The sequence below is a fragment of the Pseudophryne corroboree genome, chromosome 5 (genome assembly GCF_028390025.1).
Source record: "Pseudophryne corroboree isolate aPseCor3 chromosome 5, aPseCor3.hap2, whole genome shotgun sequence".
In the NCBI taxonomy this organism is placed as follows: Eukaryota; Metazoa; Chordata; class Amphibia; order Anura; family Myobatrachidae; genus Pseudophryne; species Pseudophryne corroboree.
The window spans coordinates 132,166,465-132,184,389 of record NC_086448.1 but is presented as its reverse complement, the minus strand read 5'-3'; the positions used below and the strand labels follow the sequence as shown (position 1 = coordinate 132,184,389).

The window sequence follows — 17,925 nt, the reverse complement described above, 5'->3', positions numbered from 1 at the left end:
GACATTGTGAACATGTCACCATTCTGAGGATGTCAATATGTTGCCTGTAAACATTTCAGTAATATAGACTTCATATCTGTTGACACTGTGGTGTCAACATCCCTTCCCCCTTCTCTGATCCCTGGTACTTCCTTACTATATCCTTTCTTTCTGCTAAAAATGTTGCATACAAGATGTAGTCACTAAATGGGGTAATATTACTGCTAAGCAACATGTGATTCTTTATACTACACATTCTCTGTGATGCTTTGCTTCCCTGCTATGCTATGCCTTCTCTGTGATGCTTTGCTTCCCTGCTATGCTATGCCTTCTCTGTGATGCTTTGCTTCCCTGCTATGCTATGCCTTCTCTGTGATGCTTTGCTTCCCTGCTATGCTATGCCTTCTCTGTGATGCTTCCCTTCCCTGCTATGCTATGTCTTCTCTGTGATGCTTCCCTTCCCTGCTATGCTGTCTTCTCTGTGATGCTTCCCTTCCCTGCTATGCCTTCTCTGTGATGCTTCCCTTCCCTGCTATGCTATGTCTTCTCTGTGATGCTTCCCTTCCCTGCTATGCTATGCCTTCTCTGTGATGCTTCCCTTCCCTGCTATGCCTTCTCTGTGATGCTTTGCTTCCCTGCTATGCTATGCCTTCTCTGTGATGCTTTGCTTCCCTGCTATGCTATGCCTTCTCTGTGATGCTTCCCTTCCCTGCTATGCTATGTCTTCTCTGTGATGCTTCCCTTCCCTGCTATGCTATGTCTTCTCTGTGATGCTTCCCTTCCCTGCTATGCCTTCTCTGTGATGCTTCCCTTCCCTGCTATGCTATGTCTTCTCTGTGATGCTTCCCTTCCCTGCTATGCCTTCTCTGTGATGCTTCCCTTCCCTGCTATGCCTTCTCTGTGATGCTTCCCTTCCCTGCTATCCTATGCCTACTCTGTGATGCTTCCCTTCCCTGCTATGCCTTCTCTGTGATGCTTCCCTTCCCTGCTATGCTATGTCTTCTCTGTGATGCTTCCCTTCCCTGCTATCCTATGCCTTCTCTGTGATGCTTCCCTTCCCTGCTATCCTATGCCTTCTCTGTAATGCTTCGCTTCCCTGCTATGCTATGTCTTCCCTGTGATGCTTTGCTTCCCTGCTATGCTAAGTCTTCTCTGTGATGCTTTGCTTCTGTGCTATGCTATGTCTTCTCTGTGATGCTTTGCTTCTGTGCTATGCTATGTCTTCTCTGTGATGCTTTGCTTCCCTGCTATGCTATGCCTTCTCTGTGATGCTTTGCTTTCCTGCTATGCTATGTCTTCTCTGTGATGCTTCGCTTCCCTGCTATGCTATGCCTTCTCTGTGATGCTTTGCTTCCCTGCTATGCTATGTCTTCTCTGTGATGGTTTGCTCTCCTGCTATGCTATGTCTTCTCTGTGATGGTTTGCTCTCCTGCTATGCTATGTCTTCTCTGTGATGCTTCGCTTCCCTGCTATGCTATGTCTTCTCTGTGATGCTTCGCTTCCCTGCTATGCTATGCCTTCTCTGTGATGCTTTGCTTCTCTGCTTGTATACTGTGTGTGACTGAGTCTGTATACAGATAAAAGCTGCGGCTGCTACATAGTAGCACTTTGTGTACAGACTCAGAGACTTAGTTGCACACAAATATACAAGTGTCATATATCAAATTAATCACCTTGTGCGTACTAATCGCATTGCATTGTGACTAAGACACATTCTCGGAAAAAGAAAAAGCAGAAAAGACGCCCAACGCTAAAAGATTCTCAGGCGATCTGGCGTACCAAGACAGTCTTATTGTCGTGACTGCAGCAAGGCTGTATGAGGACACATCTGCATCTTTTATGGGACTGCATCCTTGCAGATGAAACATCTGTTCGCTACATTGACAAAATGTGTGTTGTCTCTTGTACGGCAGGATATTACTTACTGTCTTTAACACACAAATTATATGACATTAAGAACAAATGAAATTGTATAAAATAATAATGCAATACAGTTCCACTCCAGCGTTTATTCTAGTCACAATCAGGCTGACATTTACCTACACCACTGTCATCAAGTCTCATATAACCTTCAGCAAGAGAGCTGAAGCCAGTCAATCCTCCCATAGCAGCATATGGGACACTGTGTCCGACAGGCTTTCCCTGATCTAGTCGTTCTTCCTTTGTTTCTACAACAGTATCATGAGCGTAGGCTGGCTGGGAACAGCCACAGGTGAAAGAACTGTGGAATCCTGCACAATTTGAGCCTGTAGGAAGAGAGAAGCAAATCATTTAGTATGTTCATAGTTGATGGTGTATTTATACAGGGAGCTTAAAGTGGTCCTGGGAAAAATCTGAAAGTGGCCTCACCAACTGTAGGTGGAGTCAATAGAAGCAGGCATGGTTAGCACATAGGCCAATCCAACATGCAATGGTAGGCAGAGGAACAAGAAAAGCATAAGCATGCGTTATAGGGACCTGTTTACAATGCAGGCGTTTTAGGGACCTATCTACAAGGCATTATAGGGATCTATAAACAAGGGAAGCGTTTTGAGGACCTACAGTACATACAGAGCAGGCATTTTAGGGAACTGTATACACTACATTGAGCATTCCTGTGATAGTTATACAATACAGAGGGAATATTTTTGACTGCCACCCAATACTGACAGCATATTGGTGAATAATATACAATAATCAATAGAAAGAGCATACCCAGTGACCACCTTACAATACAAAGAGCCAGAGTCGGACTGGGGCATGCAGGGCCCACCGGGGGAATACAGTGGTAAAGGTCCATGTTTAGGGGTGTGGCCACACTCTCTCTCTCTCGAGGGGGTGTGCCCAGCCGCCACATTGGTTTGCCTAACCATTTTGCATGGGCTAGCCCCCTAGATAAATATATACAGTAAATACTGTAGTGCATGCATGATAATGTACTAGATTAGTAACAGCACAGTAGCGCTGACTATTCTTATAGCTGCAGCTTTTGACATCTGCAGTTATCGTTACCCTACCACCACAGCAGGGACAGCTGTGACCCTTGCTGTGGCGGCTGCCGGCTTCTGGCTGCACAGTAGATCTTGCGATAGCAGCGAGATCTTGCGCATGTCTAGAGGAGACAGCCGGGCAGTGAGACATTAGGCTGATGCACTGTGGGTTTTGGACCGAGACCCCAGGAGAAGGGGGAGGGGGGGGGGGGGGGGAGGGTGTTCACTCCCCCATTCCGGCAAACGAGATGTTGATATAACTTGTCGGTGCAGCTAAGTTAATACATCTTGTCGTTGTTGCTTTGATAGAGGTGAAGCAGGAAGAGCTATAGTGGAACGATATGTGCTGCTATAATACATCTCGCCCCTAGTACATTATAGGCGATCTAAGATGCAAAAATTAGGAAAATGTAGCACAATGGTAAAAAGGCAAAAGACAGGTCTGATACGAGTCATCCACGCCACGCATCATTACGCTGAATCTACAACTTTTCACCAATTAATTTGCTACAAAAATACTAATCCTAAGTATCTAGAACACTATAAGCTAAGATGCAAAACTGAGGTCAAATTGGTCATACTTTGTGCTACAAAGGTGTCCCTAATAAAGTGGCCACAAAATGTATCAGAATGTAGAACGTCTGATAATGTTACTAGAACTTCTTTTATTGAAAAGCTTTTTTTTAATTATTATTATTATTATTATTATTATTTTAGTTGCAGTGCTCTTGTAATTGCAAAAAAAAAATAAGATTTTACTCACCGGTAAATCTATTTCTCGTAGTCCGTAGTGGATGCTGGGAACTCCGTAAGGACCATGGGGAATAGCGGCTCCGCAGGAGACTGGGCACAACTAAAAGAAAGCTTTTAGACTACCTGGTGTGCACTGGCTCCTCCCACTATGACCCTCCTCCAAGCCTCAGTTAGGACACTGTCCCCGGAAGAGCTGACACAATAAGGAAGGATTTTGAATCCCGGGTAAGACTCATACCAGCCACACCAATCACACCGTATAACTTGTGATACTATACCCAGTTAACAGTATGAAATATAACTGAGCCTCTCAACAGATGGCTCAACAATAACCCTTTAGTTAGGCAATAACTACATACAAGTATTGCAGACAATCCGCACTTGGGATGGGCGCCCAGCATCCACTACGGACTACAAGAAATAGATTTACCGGTGAGTAAAATCTTATTTTCTCTGACGTCCTAGTGGATGCTGGGAACTCCGTAAGGACCATGGGGATTATACCAAAGCTCCCAAACGGGCGGGAGAGTGCGGATGACTCTGCAGCACCGAATGAGAGAACTCAAGGTCCTCCTCAGCCAGGGTATCAAATTTGTAGAATTTTGCAAACGTGTTTGCCCCTGACCAAGTTGCAGCTCGGCAAAGTTGTAAAGCCGAGACCCCTCGGGCAGCCGCCCAAGATGAGCCCACTTTCCTCGTGGAATGGGCTTTTACTGATTTAGGATGCGGCAATCCAGCCGCAGAATGCTTCAGCTGAATTGTGCTACAAATTCAGCGAGCAATAGTCTGCTTAGAAGCAGGAGCACCTATTTTGTTGGGTGCCTACAGGATAAAAAGCGAGTCAATTTTCCTGACTCCAGCCGTCCTGGAAATATAAATTTTTAAGGCCCTGACTACGTCCAGTAACTTGGAATCTTCCAAGTCCCTAGTAGCCGCAGGCACTACAATAGGTTGGTTCAAGTGAAAAGCTGATACCACCTTAGGGAGAAACTGGGGACGAGTCCTCAATTCTGCCCTATCCATATGGAAAATCAGATAAGGGCTTTTACATGACAAAGCCGCCAATTCTGACACACGCCTGGCCGAAGCCAAGGCCAATAACATGACCACTTTCCACGTGAGATATTTCAAATCCACAGTTTTAAGTGGCTCAAACCAATGTGATTTTAGGAAACTCAACACCACGTTGAGATCCCAAGGTGCCACAGGAGGCACAAAAGGGGGCTGAATATGTAGCACTCCCTTTACAAATGTCTGAACTCCAGGCAGTGAAGCCAGTTCTTTCTGGAAGAATATCGACAGAGCCGAAATCTGGACCTTAATGGAACCCAAGTTTAGGCCCATAGTCACTCCTGACTGTAGGAAGTGCAGAAAACGACCCAGCTGAAATTCCTCTGTTGGGGCCTTCCTGGCCTCACACCACGCAACATATTTTCGCCAAATGCGGTGATAATGGTTTGCGGTTACTTCTTTCCTGGCTTTTATCAGCGTAGGAATGACTTCCTCTGGAATGCCCTTTTCCTTTAGGATCCGGAATTCAACCGCCATGCCGTCAAACGCAGCCGCGGTAAGTCTTGGAACAGACAGGGCCCCTGCTGTAGCAGATCCTGTCTGAGCGGTAGAGGCCATGGGTCCTCTGATATCATTTCTTGAAGTTCTGGGTACCAAGCTCTTCTTGGCCCATCCGGAACCACGAGTATCGTTCTTACTCCTCGTCTTCTTATTATTCTCAGTACCTTTGGTATGAGAGGCAGAGGAGGGAATACATAAACCGACTGGTACACCCACGGTGTCACTAGAGCGTCCACAGCTATAGCCTGAGGGTCCCTTGACCTGGCGCAATATCTAGTTTTTTGTTTAGGCGGGACGCCATCATGTCCACCTGTGGCCTTTCCCAACAGTTTACCAACAGTTGGAAGACTTCTGGATGAAGTCCCCACTCTCCCGGGTGTAGGTCGTGTCTGCTGAGGAAGTCTGCTTCCCAGTTGACCACTCCCGGAATGAACACTGCTGACAGTGCTAAGACGTGATTTTCCGCCCATCGGAGAATCCTTGTGGCTTCTGCCATCGCCATCCTGCTTCTTGTGCCGCCCTGTCGGTTTACATGGGCGACTGCCGTGATGTTGTCCGATTGGATCAGTACCGGCTGGTTTTGAAGCAGAGGCCTTGCCAGACTTAGGGCATTGTAAATGGCCCTCAGTTCCAGAATATTTATGTGTAGGGACGACTCCTGACTTGACCAAAGTCCTTGGAAATTTCTTCCCTGTGTGACTGCCCCCCAGCCTCGAAGGCTGGCATCCGTGGTTACCAGGACCCAGTCCTGTATGCCGAATCTGCGGCCCTCTTGAAGATGAGCACTCTGCAGCCACCACAGTAGAGATACCCTGGTCCTTGGAGACAGGGTTATCAGCCGATGCATCTGAAGATGCGATCCCGACCACTTGTCCAAGAGGTCCCACTGAAAGGTTCTTGCATGGAACCTGCCGAATGGAATTCTGCTTCGTAAGAAGCTATCATTTTTCCCAGGACTCGTGTGCAGTGATGCACCGATACCTGTTTTGGTTTCAGGAGGTCTCTGACTAGAGATGACAGCTCCTTGGCTTTCTCCTGCGGGAGAAATACTTTTTTCTGTTCTGTGTCCAGAACCATCCCCAGGAACAGTAGGCGTGTGGTAGGAACCAGCTGTGACTTTGGAATGTATAGAATCCATCCGTGCTGTTGTAGCACTTCCCGAGAGAGTGCTACTCCGACCAACAACTGCTCCTTGGACCTCGCCTTTATAAGGAGATCGTCCCAGTACGGGATAATTAAAACTCCCTTTTTTCGAAGGAGTATCATCATTTCTGCCATTACCTTGGTAAAGACCCTCGGTGCCGTGGACAGTCCAAACGGCAGTGTTTGGAATTGGTAATGGCAATCCTGTACCACAAATCTGAGGTACTCCTGGTGAGGATGGTAAATGGGGACATGTAGGTAAGCATCCTTGATGTCCAGGGATACCATGTAATCCCCCTCCTCCAGGCTTGCAATAACCACCCTGAGCGATTCCATCTTGAACTTGAATTTTTTTTATGTATGTGTTCAAGGATTTCAAATTTAGCATGGGTCTCAACGAACCGTCCGGTTTCGGTACCACAAACAGTGTGGAATAGTAACCCCGTCCTTGTTGAAGTAGGGGCACCTTGACTATCACCTGCTGGGAATACAGCTTGTGAATTGCCTCTGGCACAGCCTCCCTGCCTGAGGGAGTTGTCGGCAAGGCAGATTTGAGGAAACGGCGGGGGGGGGGGGGGAGACGCCTCGAATTCCAGCTTGTACCCCTGAGATACTACTTGAAGGATCCAGGGATCCACCTGTGAGCGAGCCCACTGATCGCTGAAATTTTTGAGGCGGCCCCCCACCGTAACTAGCTACGCCTGTGGAGCCCCCGCGTCATGTGGTGGACTCAGAGGAAGCGGGGAAGAATTTTGATTCTGGGAACTGGCTGACTGGTGCAGCTTTTTCCCTCTTCCCTCGTCTCTGTGCAGAAAGGAAGCGCCTTTGACCCGCTTGCTTTTCTGAAGCCGAAAGGACTGTACCTGATAATACAGTGCTTTCTTAGGCTGTGAGGAAACCTGAGGTAAAAAATTTTCTTCCCAGCTGTTGCTGTGGATACGAGGTCCCAGAGACCATCCCCAAACAATTCCTCACCCTTATAAGGCTCTATGTGCCTTTTAAAGTCAGCATCACCAGTCCAGTGTCGGGTCTCTAATACCCTCCTGACAGAATGGACATTGCATTAATTCTGGATGCCAGCCGGCAAAATATCCCTCTGTGCATCCCTCATATATAAGACGACGTCTTTAATATGCTCTTATGTTCGCAAAATAGTATCCCTGTTTGACAGGATCACAGACCACGCTGCAGCAGCACTATCTGCAGGTCTCAGTCTAGTACCTGAGTGTGTAAATACAGACTTCAGGATAGCCTCCTGCTTTTTATCAGCAGGTACCTTCAAAGTGGCCGTATCCTAAGACGGCAGTGCCACCTTTTTTGACAAACGTGTGAGCGCCTTATCCACCCTAGGGGATATCTCCCAGCGTAACTTATCCTCTGGCGGGAAAGGGTACGCCATCAGTAACTTTTTAGAAATTACCAGTTTCTTATCGGGGGAACCCACGCTTTTTCACACTTCATTCACTCATTTGATGGGGGAACAAAACACTGCCTGCTTTTTCTCCCCACACATAAAACCCTTTTTTAGTGGTACTTGGGTTAATGTCAGAAATGTGTAACACATTTTTTATTGCCGGGATCATGTAACGGATGTTCCTAGTGGATTGTGTATATGTCTCAACCTCGTCGACACTGGAGTCAGACTCCGTGTAGACATCTGTGTCTGCCATCTGAGGGAGCGGGCGTTTTTGAGCCCCTGATGGCCTCTGAGACGCCTGGGCAGGCGCGGCTGAGAAGCCGGCTGTCCCACAGCTGTTACGTCATCCAGCCTTTTATGTAAGGAGTTGACACTGTCGGTTTATACCTTCCACCTATCCATCCACTCTGGTGTCGGCCCCACAGGGGCGACATCACATTTATCGGCATCTGCTCTGCCACCACATAAGCCTCCTCATCAAACGTGTCGACACAGCCGTACCGACACACCGCACACACACAGGGAATGCTCTGACTGTGGACAGGACCCCACACAGCCCTTTGGGGAGACAGAGAGAGAGTATGCCAGCACACACCAGAGCGCTATATAATTTAGGGATTAACACTATATTGAGTGAATTTTTCCCAATAGCTGCTTGTATATACAATATTGCGCCTAAATTTAGTGCCCCCCCTCTCTTTTTAACCCTTTGAGCCTGCAAACTACAGGGGAGAGCCTGGGGAGCTGTCTTCCAGCTGCACTGTGAAGAGAAAATGGCGCCAGTGTGCTGAGGGAGATAGCTCCGCCCCTTTTTCGCAGACTTTTCTCCCGCTTTTTTATGGATTCTGGCAGGGGTATTTATCACATATATAGCCTCTGGGGCTATATATTGTGATATATTTTCCAGCCAAGGTGTTTTTATTGCTGCTCAGGGCGCCCCCCCCCCAGCGCCCTGCACCCTCAGTGACCGGAGTGTGAAGTGTGTATGAGGAGCAATGACGCACAGCTGCAGTGCTGTGCGCTACCTTGGTGAAGACTGATGTCTTCTGCCGCCGATTTTCCGGACCTCTTCTTGCTTCTGGCTCTGTAAGGGGGACGGTGGCGCGGCTCCGGGAACGAACACCAAGGCCAGTTCCATGCGGTCGATCCCTCTGGAGCTAATGGTGTCCAGTAGCCTAAGAAGCCAAAGCTAGCTGCAAGCAGGTAGGTTCGCTTCTTCTCCCCTTAGTCCCTCAATGCAGTGAGCCTGTTGCCAGCAGGTCTCACTGTAAAATAAAAAACCTAAAATAAACTTTCTTTCTAGGAGCTCAGGAGAGCCCCTAGTGTGCATCCAGCTCAGCCGGGCACAGAAATCTAACTGAGGCTTGGAGGAGGGTCATAGTGGGAGGAGCCAGTGCACACCAGGTAGTCTAAAAGCTTTCTTTTAGTTGTGCCCAGTCTCCTGCGGAACCGCTATTCCCCATGGTCCTTACGGAGTTCCCAGCATCCACTAGGACGTCAGAGAAATTAAAGGGTATAAAAAGGGAAAATAATATAGGAATCAATGCAAGCATGTAACAACAGAACAGGCGATGGAACAAACCTAAGAAAATGAAAACAAGAAACGAGAAGGAGGGGAATCACGCTCTTACACTTGGTGCAGTGGTAGGATCCTGCGACCGTGTGGTCATCAGCATAGTGCTTACACCTGCAGCGAATCGGCTGGGATCCATTCAGAGGGACGTAGTGATAAGACTTGCACTGGCATTTGCTGACTTTACAAGGCAAGTGAATGGGACGATCCTTAGGAAGCTCTTTAAAATCTGTCTTATGTTGCTTGTATCTAAAAAAAGAAAACGTTTATAGAATGGATAACTTGAATCTGCTGAGAGCAGATGGGTCCTTCTCCTCTTGTCAGGTAAAATACACAGCGGCCGGATATACAGTCATAATACTTATATACTTGTTCCTAAAAAGAAGAGTATATAAAGTGAGACTATATTGTTATGTTCATATGTAGGGGCAGATTTATCAACTCTTAGGGGCAGATGTATGAAACCTTGGATAGTGATAAAGTGCAGAGAGATAAAGGGGTCCATTTATCAACAAGTTTTTGCTATTTAAAGCTCGATGCATATGATAAATGGAGCTCCAGCCAATCAGTTCCCAGCTGTCATTTTTAAAACACATGACATGGGCTGATTGGCTGGAGCACCATATATCATACGCAATGAGTTGTAAAGGGTTAAAACTTGTTGATAATGGGCCCCAATCTACCAACCAATCAGCTCCTGTCATTTTTCAAACACAGTCTGTAACATGGCAGTTAGGAGCTGATTGGCTGGCACTATATCTCTCTCCATGGCTTAGTACATCTCCCCTTAGGAGGGGTATCCAACTAGCCACAGTTAATTACCGCAGCTAACTGTCTCGCCGGGGGCTATCCAATTATCCCCGATAAGCCAACGCTAGCCGTGGCTGATCGGTGATTCGGTTTCCCCTGCCTCAGGCAGGCAAAACCAGATCCTCAGAAACAGTCCTGATTTCACCCGAAAATGGGGCTGCTTCTACCAAAAACACACAGGTTTCACTGAACCTATGTGCTTTCAGGAGACCATGTGTTTTTTTTTTACAGGCGACCAAATTGGATAGCCTGTAAAAAAAACATACAGGTGAAACATCGGGAAAGATGTATCTTCACCTTTAATTGGATACCCCCATAGAGAGAGACAAACTAAAGAGTGATAAAGTACCAACCAATCGGCTTCTGACATTTTACAGCCTGCATTTGAAAAATTAGTTGGAAGCTTATTGGTTGGTACTTTAGCTCTCTCCAAGGTTTGATACATCTCTCTCCAGTCTTCATTTTACTTTGTATTAAGCAAAGCAGAGACAGTTCCACAAGTTCACTGTATTCTTACAACTAGAAAATAATACAGAATAATCTCTTTAATGTTTACTAAAAGGTGGTAAACAGGGAATTTCTTTACCGTGGAAAAGAAATGTTTGATTCTTGCACTTTGTAACCATTATCCCAATTGGTCTTCTATATAAATTTCACATTTTCTTTCTTATTTTAATTACGGAATTGACTGATAATAGAATGGATAAAGATATATAATAAATGATTAATGTTTTCGCTTTGAGATGACTAAACCCTTAATACATTTGAAAGCCCCAGACTGAGCGTTAATAATAGTGGATAAAGCAGCCAAGTACAGTTGTGTGGTTCCCGTCAATCTGGGGGTCTAGGGTAGGGCTACTGTGTTATCATTATATACAAACTTATTTTATACTCTGTGGATTTTCATAAACAGACGGCTTCTATACGCAATGTCATCTACTGACTGCATTGTCTAATGGACACAAGCTCCGGAGCATGATACATATAGCCACATTTCATAGAATCCCACAAAATCCTACGGGGACTGCTCTGCCACAGTCCCTACTCTTAGATATGGGGGTAAATCAATGCGGTAAAACCTCAGAAAATTATTTGTAGATTTTACTTAAAAATGGCTTTAATACACCCCACCCAATGTACTTGAAGTTTTACAGTAACTTGTGCGTATTACTTTTCTTTAGTTATCCTGTGTTTTTATCACTGCGCACCTTGCATGCATTACATAGGTGTGACTGCACCCTCAGACTATACGATCAAAGTGACCATATTATTACTTTTATATGCACAGCAAAGGGCTAACAAGTTTCTTTCCCATTCTTAGTGAAACACATGCTGTGGGTGCAGAGCAAGCCCTACACTAAAGTGCTCAATGGGGGTCGTTCCGACCTGATCGCATGCTGACGTTTTTCGCAGCGCAGCGGTCAGGTCACTACTGCACATGTGTATGCACCACAATGCGCAGGCGTGTCGTACGGGTACAAAGCAGAACGTTGCTGTGCGATGGATTTAACGAAGAATCCATTCGCACAGCCGATCACAAGGAGATTGACAGAAAGAAGGCGTTTATGGGTGTCAACTGACCGTTTTCTGGGAGTGTTTGGAAAAACGCAGGCGTGTCTAAGCGTTTGCAGGGCGGGTGTCTGACGTCAATTCCGGGACCAGACAGGCTGAAGTGATCGCAAGGGCTGAGTAAGTTCTGAGCTACTCAGAAACTGCACAAACTATTTTTGTACCGCTCGGCTGCACATGCGATCGCACACTTGCACAGTACATATACACTCCCCAGTGGGCGGCGACTATGCGTTCGCACGGCTGCAAAAAGTAGCGAGCGAGCGATCAACTCAGAATGACCCCCAATGTGCAGTTATTCTGTGCACAATGCCACATTTTGAAGTAATAAAGCTTGTCTAGAGCCATATATAAAAGGTGAGAGAGAAAAACTACTATTACGAGTGTGATATTGTGAACAGTGTAAGGACTGTGATGGTACAGATGTCACCAATACTGTTTTTTACCTGTGAGTACAAAAGCAAGGAGTCTCTGGGCCCACAAGCTTACAGTCCATTCCTGTTGGTGATCTCCAGCTGACAAACAGTCGATTTTGGATTCTCATTGGAAGCACTGTCTTCTTATATTGCTCATATTCTTCTGGGCTAAACAGCTTACCTCCATCATCTTCTCCAACAATCCTGCCAAACAGATAACAGTATATCGCTGGTGCTAATTCATTGCAACCAAGTATCAAAAATGATAAATATTTTCGCTAAAAATAAAATAAATATGATGCATATTTAAGTTAACTAATTGCAATTTAACATTGCAGATTATGGCTGTCACGATCCTAGGCACGGCGATTCCCCAGATACGCCGATCTGCGAATCCCTGCCACGTGACACCGCTACTGGATACCTGTGCGCGTGTGTTCATTTCACACAAAATCACTGCCACCAGCCAAAGTACAAACGTTTAGGGTATGACCCAAGGCAAACTTATGGCTTTTGCCTGCACCTAGAATTATTAATATTTTGGTAACGCCTCTTTCAGAGAGTTGGGTTGGATACACAACAGAAACCAAATCTAAAATTAGATTATTTAATTCAAGTAAAACACTTCAAAGCTTATTGAAAAAAGAAAGTTACAAGAATATAATGATAAAAAGTCAAAGTCACAACAGAAAAACAACTTCAAGAAAATAAAAATAAGAAGATAAACCCACCGATCCTAGCACGCATGCAGAGTAGAACGATGAGGTGAAGTGAAGCCGCTTCGGATATATCGGAACATTACAGAGCCAGAATGTTCTCCTGACCCACTTCTTTGATAATGCACCACTTACACTCTGTGGGTCTCCTATTTAAAAAAACATGCTGCCCCTTCAACCCCCCTCCCTCTGGAGTGTTACTGTTAACCCTTCCATAAGCCAGAGAAGGTATTGAGTGTCAGCTCATACTGGGCTTCCCGGCTACTCTCTCAGGGACGAATGGCCTTATCTTCTTCTCCTTTGAAGCTCTGGCCATGGTTCTTGTGTAAACAAATGGCTAGTTCTGAGAGGACACAGAGCAGGAAGGGCTCAACACTTCTCTGGCCCTAGCTATGGTTCTGGGGTAATTAAACTAAACTAAATTTCACACCTAAACAGTCAGTGTGTCTCTGAGTTCTGTAGCTACAATGAAATGTCAGCAGATCAATCAAGCTTCAACCGTTTAACATGCAAAGACAGTTATCACATACTGATATTGATACATCAATTGGGATAATACAAATTTCAGTCATGCCCATTTCGATATAACCCAGATGCGTTGGCATCACATCCATTGATACGTCACTCGGATATCCTGGTATCATCTATATTGATATCACACTACTTATTAACAGGCCTATTCCTACTTGAAATAGCCTGGATCATGACACCTCCCTCTTTAAGATCAGCATGGGAGCAGTGGCACGTCAGGCTGAAGTCTCCTATGACCTTTTCACACAGGGTTTATACATAACCACACACAGAGCATTTGCAGACATTGATCAATACAATATTATTTGCAGTTATGCATGTTCTGGCATCATAATGGAGTCCAATCATGACAATGGCATTTTCTCCAGATGAATAAATGAAAGTAACAAAAAGAAAAACATTACACTTCAGACTGTAAGGACACTGTCAAGTAAGTATTGTACAATGAGATCACATAGCAATATAGACAAAGTGTTTGGGAGGTAGATCATTTGCCAGGCAGCAAAGCAAGATGGCCTTTCAGAATTTCAATAAATCAGTTTTAAACATACTTGAGAACAAAATTCTTTTTCCCCATGAATGGGAAAAAAACAATTTTAGAGGCGCTGATATTAAAATATATTATTAATAAATACACCATATGCCAATATATATATAATTTGGGTTTATTATTTAAATCTAAGTAAAAAAAAATAAAAAATTATATTTGTTATTACCGGCCGGTAAATATAATAAGGTATATTCCACTGTTTAAACAATCACATATAATACAATAAAAAGATTTTTGAGACAATAAAAAAACTTATCACATAATAAAAAGATCTGCAATATAAATGTCCTCAAAAGGTTTTTTGGTTTCCAAATACTGGTGATTTATTACACCTAAATGTGAGCCCAATATTGTTATAATATGTACATCTCCCGGACGTTGGTAGCAGTTCCTTTATATGCGGACATATCAGGAGGTCAAAAAGAAGCGTTTTAGCTTATGGTTGTTTAAAAGTTCCCAGAAAACAATACTGGCTCACCTGATGATGTTTGATCTGTATTTGGCTGAGGTAAAGCAATCTCCCAATTTATATGCAGTGTAGGGATCAAAGGTTCTTTGTATATGAGGAGCTATTTGGCTGGAGAAATAAAAGCTTTTCAGCAATGTTCCCACTGGGGCGAGGTGTATTAATGAAAGCTCACCTCGTTCTCTGTGTCAGTTTGCACACTGCACATAACCTGTGTGGTAGGCGCTGCTTCAAGCGCGGCTCTCTCCCCGGGCAGTTTCGTAGCTTGCTCCCTCTATGCTCTGTGTCGGGCTGCACCCCGCACACAGATCGCACGGCAGGCGCTGCTGTCGGTGCCGCTCTCCCCTTGGAAGCCCAGTGTCCAACAGGGCATGCAGATCAAGTTGGTCTCCTCAATGGGGTCAAATGTAAAAGTCTGGCTTGTAATGAACAAATAAAGAAGTTTACGCATTTCTCCGCCTTCAAGTCAAATCGGCGGCTTCCTCAGAACGTAGTGAGGCCGTCTGTAGGGAGGTGTACTTTTAAACCATTCCTGATTCAATACACCTGTGCTGTTAATTAGATTTAACACCTCCTATTCTAACTAATATAGGGTTCTCTTAAATTAGCATTCTCCCACTGCCTTATTGTCAATATACACAGCCTAACACCACTTACATAAATAATTTAAACCCATATGGGTATAATATAGAAAATACTTCACCCTAATATATTTTAATAAACTCTATTACCTTTTTTTTTTAAAGATAGATATATATTAATTGTATAAATTATATAAATATACAGAGAAGAAGTGGTCATCGCGATCTTACCAATTGACTGAATATTAGAGTCAATTTAAACTACATATCTAGTAACATAACTTCATATCAATATAGAGAGACTTCCTAAAATTGACTCTAATATTCAGTCAATGGGTAAGATCGCGATGACCACTTTAAGAGAACACTATATTAGTTAGAATAGGAGGTGTTAAATCTAATTAACAGCACAGGTGTATTGAATCAGGAATGGTTTAAAAGTACACCTCCCTACAGACGGCCTCACTACGTTCTGAGGAAGCCAACGATTTGACTTGAAGGCGGAGAAACGCATAAACCTCTTTATTTGTTCATTACGAGCCGGACTTTTACATTTGACCCCATTGAGGAGACCAACTTGATCTGCATGCCCTGTTGGACACTGGGCTTCCAAGGGGAGAACATTGTTGAAAAGCTTTTATTTCTCCAGCCAAATAGCTCCTCATATACAGAGAACCTTTGATCCCTACACTGCATATAAATTGGGAGATTGCTTTACCTCAGCCAAATACAGATCAAACATCATCAGGTGAGCCAGTATTATTTTCTGGGAACTTTTAAACAACCATAAGCTAAAACGCTTCTTTTTGACCTCCTGATATGTCCGCATATAAAGGAACTGCTACCAGCGTCCGGGAGATGTACCTATTATAACAATATTGGGCTCACGTTTAGGTGTAATAAATCACCAGTATTTGGAAACCAAAAAACCTTTTGAGGACATTTATATTGCAGATCTTTTTATTATGTGATAAGTTTTTTATTGTCTCAAAAATCTTTTTATTGTATTATATGTGATTGTTTAAACAGTGGAATATACCTTATTATACACTGCTCAAAAAAATAAAGGGAACACTAAAATAACACATCCTAGATCTAAATGAATTTAATATTCTTATTAAATACTTTGTTCTTTACATAGTTGAATGTGCTGACAACAAAATCACACAAAAATTATCAATGGAAATCAAATTTATTAACCCATGTAGGTCTGGATTTGGAGTCACCCTCAAAATTAAAGTGGAAAAAAACCACTACAGGCTGATCCAACTTTGATGTAATGTCCTTAAAACAAGTCAAAATGAGGCTCAGTAGTGTGTGTGGCCTCCACGTGCCTGTATGACCTCCCTACAATGCCTGGGCATGCTCCTGATGAGGTGGCGGATGGTCTCCTGAGGGATCTCCTCCCAGACCTGGACTAAAGCATCCGCCAACTCCTGGACAGTCTATGGTGCAATGTGGCATTGGTGGATGGAGCGAGACATGATGTCCCAGATGTGCTCAATTGGATTCAGGTCTGGGGAACGAGCGGGCCAGTCCATAGCATCAATGCCTTCGTCTTGCAGGAACTGCTGACACACTCCAGCCACATGAGGTCTAGCATTGTCTTGCATTAGGAGGAACCCAGGGCCAACCGCACCAGCATATGGTCTCACAAGGAGTCTGAGGATCTCATCTCGGTACATAATGGCAGTCAGGCTACCTCTGGTGAGCACATGGAGGGCTGTGCGGCCCCCCAAAGAAATGCCACCCCACACTATTACTGACCCACTGACAAACCGGTCATGCTGGAGGATGTTGCAGGCAGCAGAACGTTCTCCTTGGCATCTCCAGACTCTGTCACGTCTGTCACATGTGCTCAGTGAGAACCTGCTTTCATCTGTGAAGAGCACAGGGCGCCAGTGGCGAATTTGCCAATCTTGGTGTTCTCTGGCAATTGTCAAACGTCCTGCACGGTGTTGGGCTGTAAGCACAACCCCCACCTGTGGGCGCCGGGCCCTCATACCACCCTCATGGAGTCTGTTTCTGATCGTTTGAGTAGACACATGCACATTTGTGGCTTGCTGGAGGTCGTTTTGCAGGGCTCTGGCAGTGCTCCTCCTGTTCCTCCTTGCACAAAAGCGGAGGTAGCGGTCCTGCTTCTGGGTTGTTGCCCTCCTACGGCCTCCTCCACGTCTCCTGATGTACTGGCCTGTCTCCTGGTAGCGCCTCCATGCTCTGGACACTACGCTGACAGACACGGCAAACCTTCTTGCCACAGCATTGATATGTCATCCTGGATGAGCTGCACTACCTGAGCCACTTGTGTGGGTTGTAGGGAGGTCATACAGGCACGTGGAGGCCACACACACTACTGAGCCTCATTTTGACTTGTTTTAAGGACATTACATCAAAGTTGGATCAGCCTGTAGTGTGTTTTTCCACTTTACTTTTGAGGGTGACTCCAAATCCAGACCTCCATGGGTTAATAAAGTTGATTTCCATTGATAATTTTTGAGTGATTTTGTTGTCAGCACATTCAACTATGTAAAGAACAAAGTATTTGATAAGAATATTTCATTCATTCAGATCTAGGATGTGTTATTTTAGTGTTGCCTTTATTTTTTTGAGCAGTGTATTTACCGGCCGGTAATAACAAATATTAAAAAAAAAAAAATGTTTTATTAGATTTAAATAATAAACCAAAATTATATATATATTGGCATATGGTGTATTTATTAATAATATATTTTAATATCAGCGTCTCTAAAATTGTTTTTTTCCCATTCGTGGGGAAAAAGAATTTTGTTCTCTTGTTTTCTCAATTGTGGGAAGAGTAAACCCACACAAGAGGCTGCAGATATTTAAATATTATCAGCTTGCGCTGGGTGAATTTCTTTA

At 44.5% G+C, this 17,925-nt stretch overlaps 1 protein-coding gene across 4 annotated transcripts in view; it reads right to left on the bottom strand.

Annotated features, from left to right (window-relative positions):
* Positions 1-17,925, bottom strand: part of FAM221A (family with sequence similarity 221 member A) — a 43,328-nt gene that overhangs the window by 4,929 nt on the left and 20,474 nt on the right. For all 4 annotated transcript variants that reach the window (XM_063921734.1, XM_063921732.1, XM_063921735.1 and 1 more), the window contains exons 2-4: positions 12,232-12,405; positions 9,465-9,655; positions 2,019-2,225 (exon numbers count right to left, since the gene is read on the bottom strand). In XM_063921734.1, the coding sequence (XP_063777804.1) occupies positions 2,019-2,225; positions 9,465-9,655; positions 12,232-12,405 (572 nt within the window). The remainder of the gene's footprint in view (positions 1-2,018; positions 2,226-9,464; positions 9,656-12,231; positions 12,406-17,925) is intronic.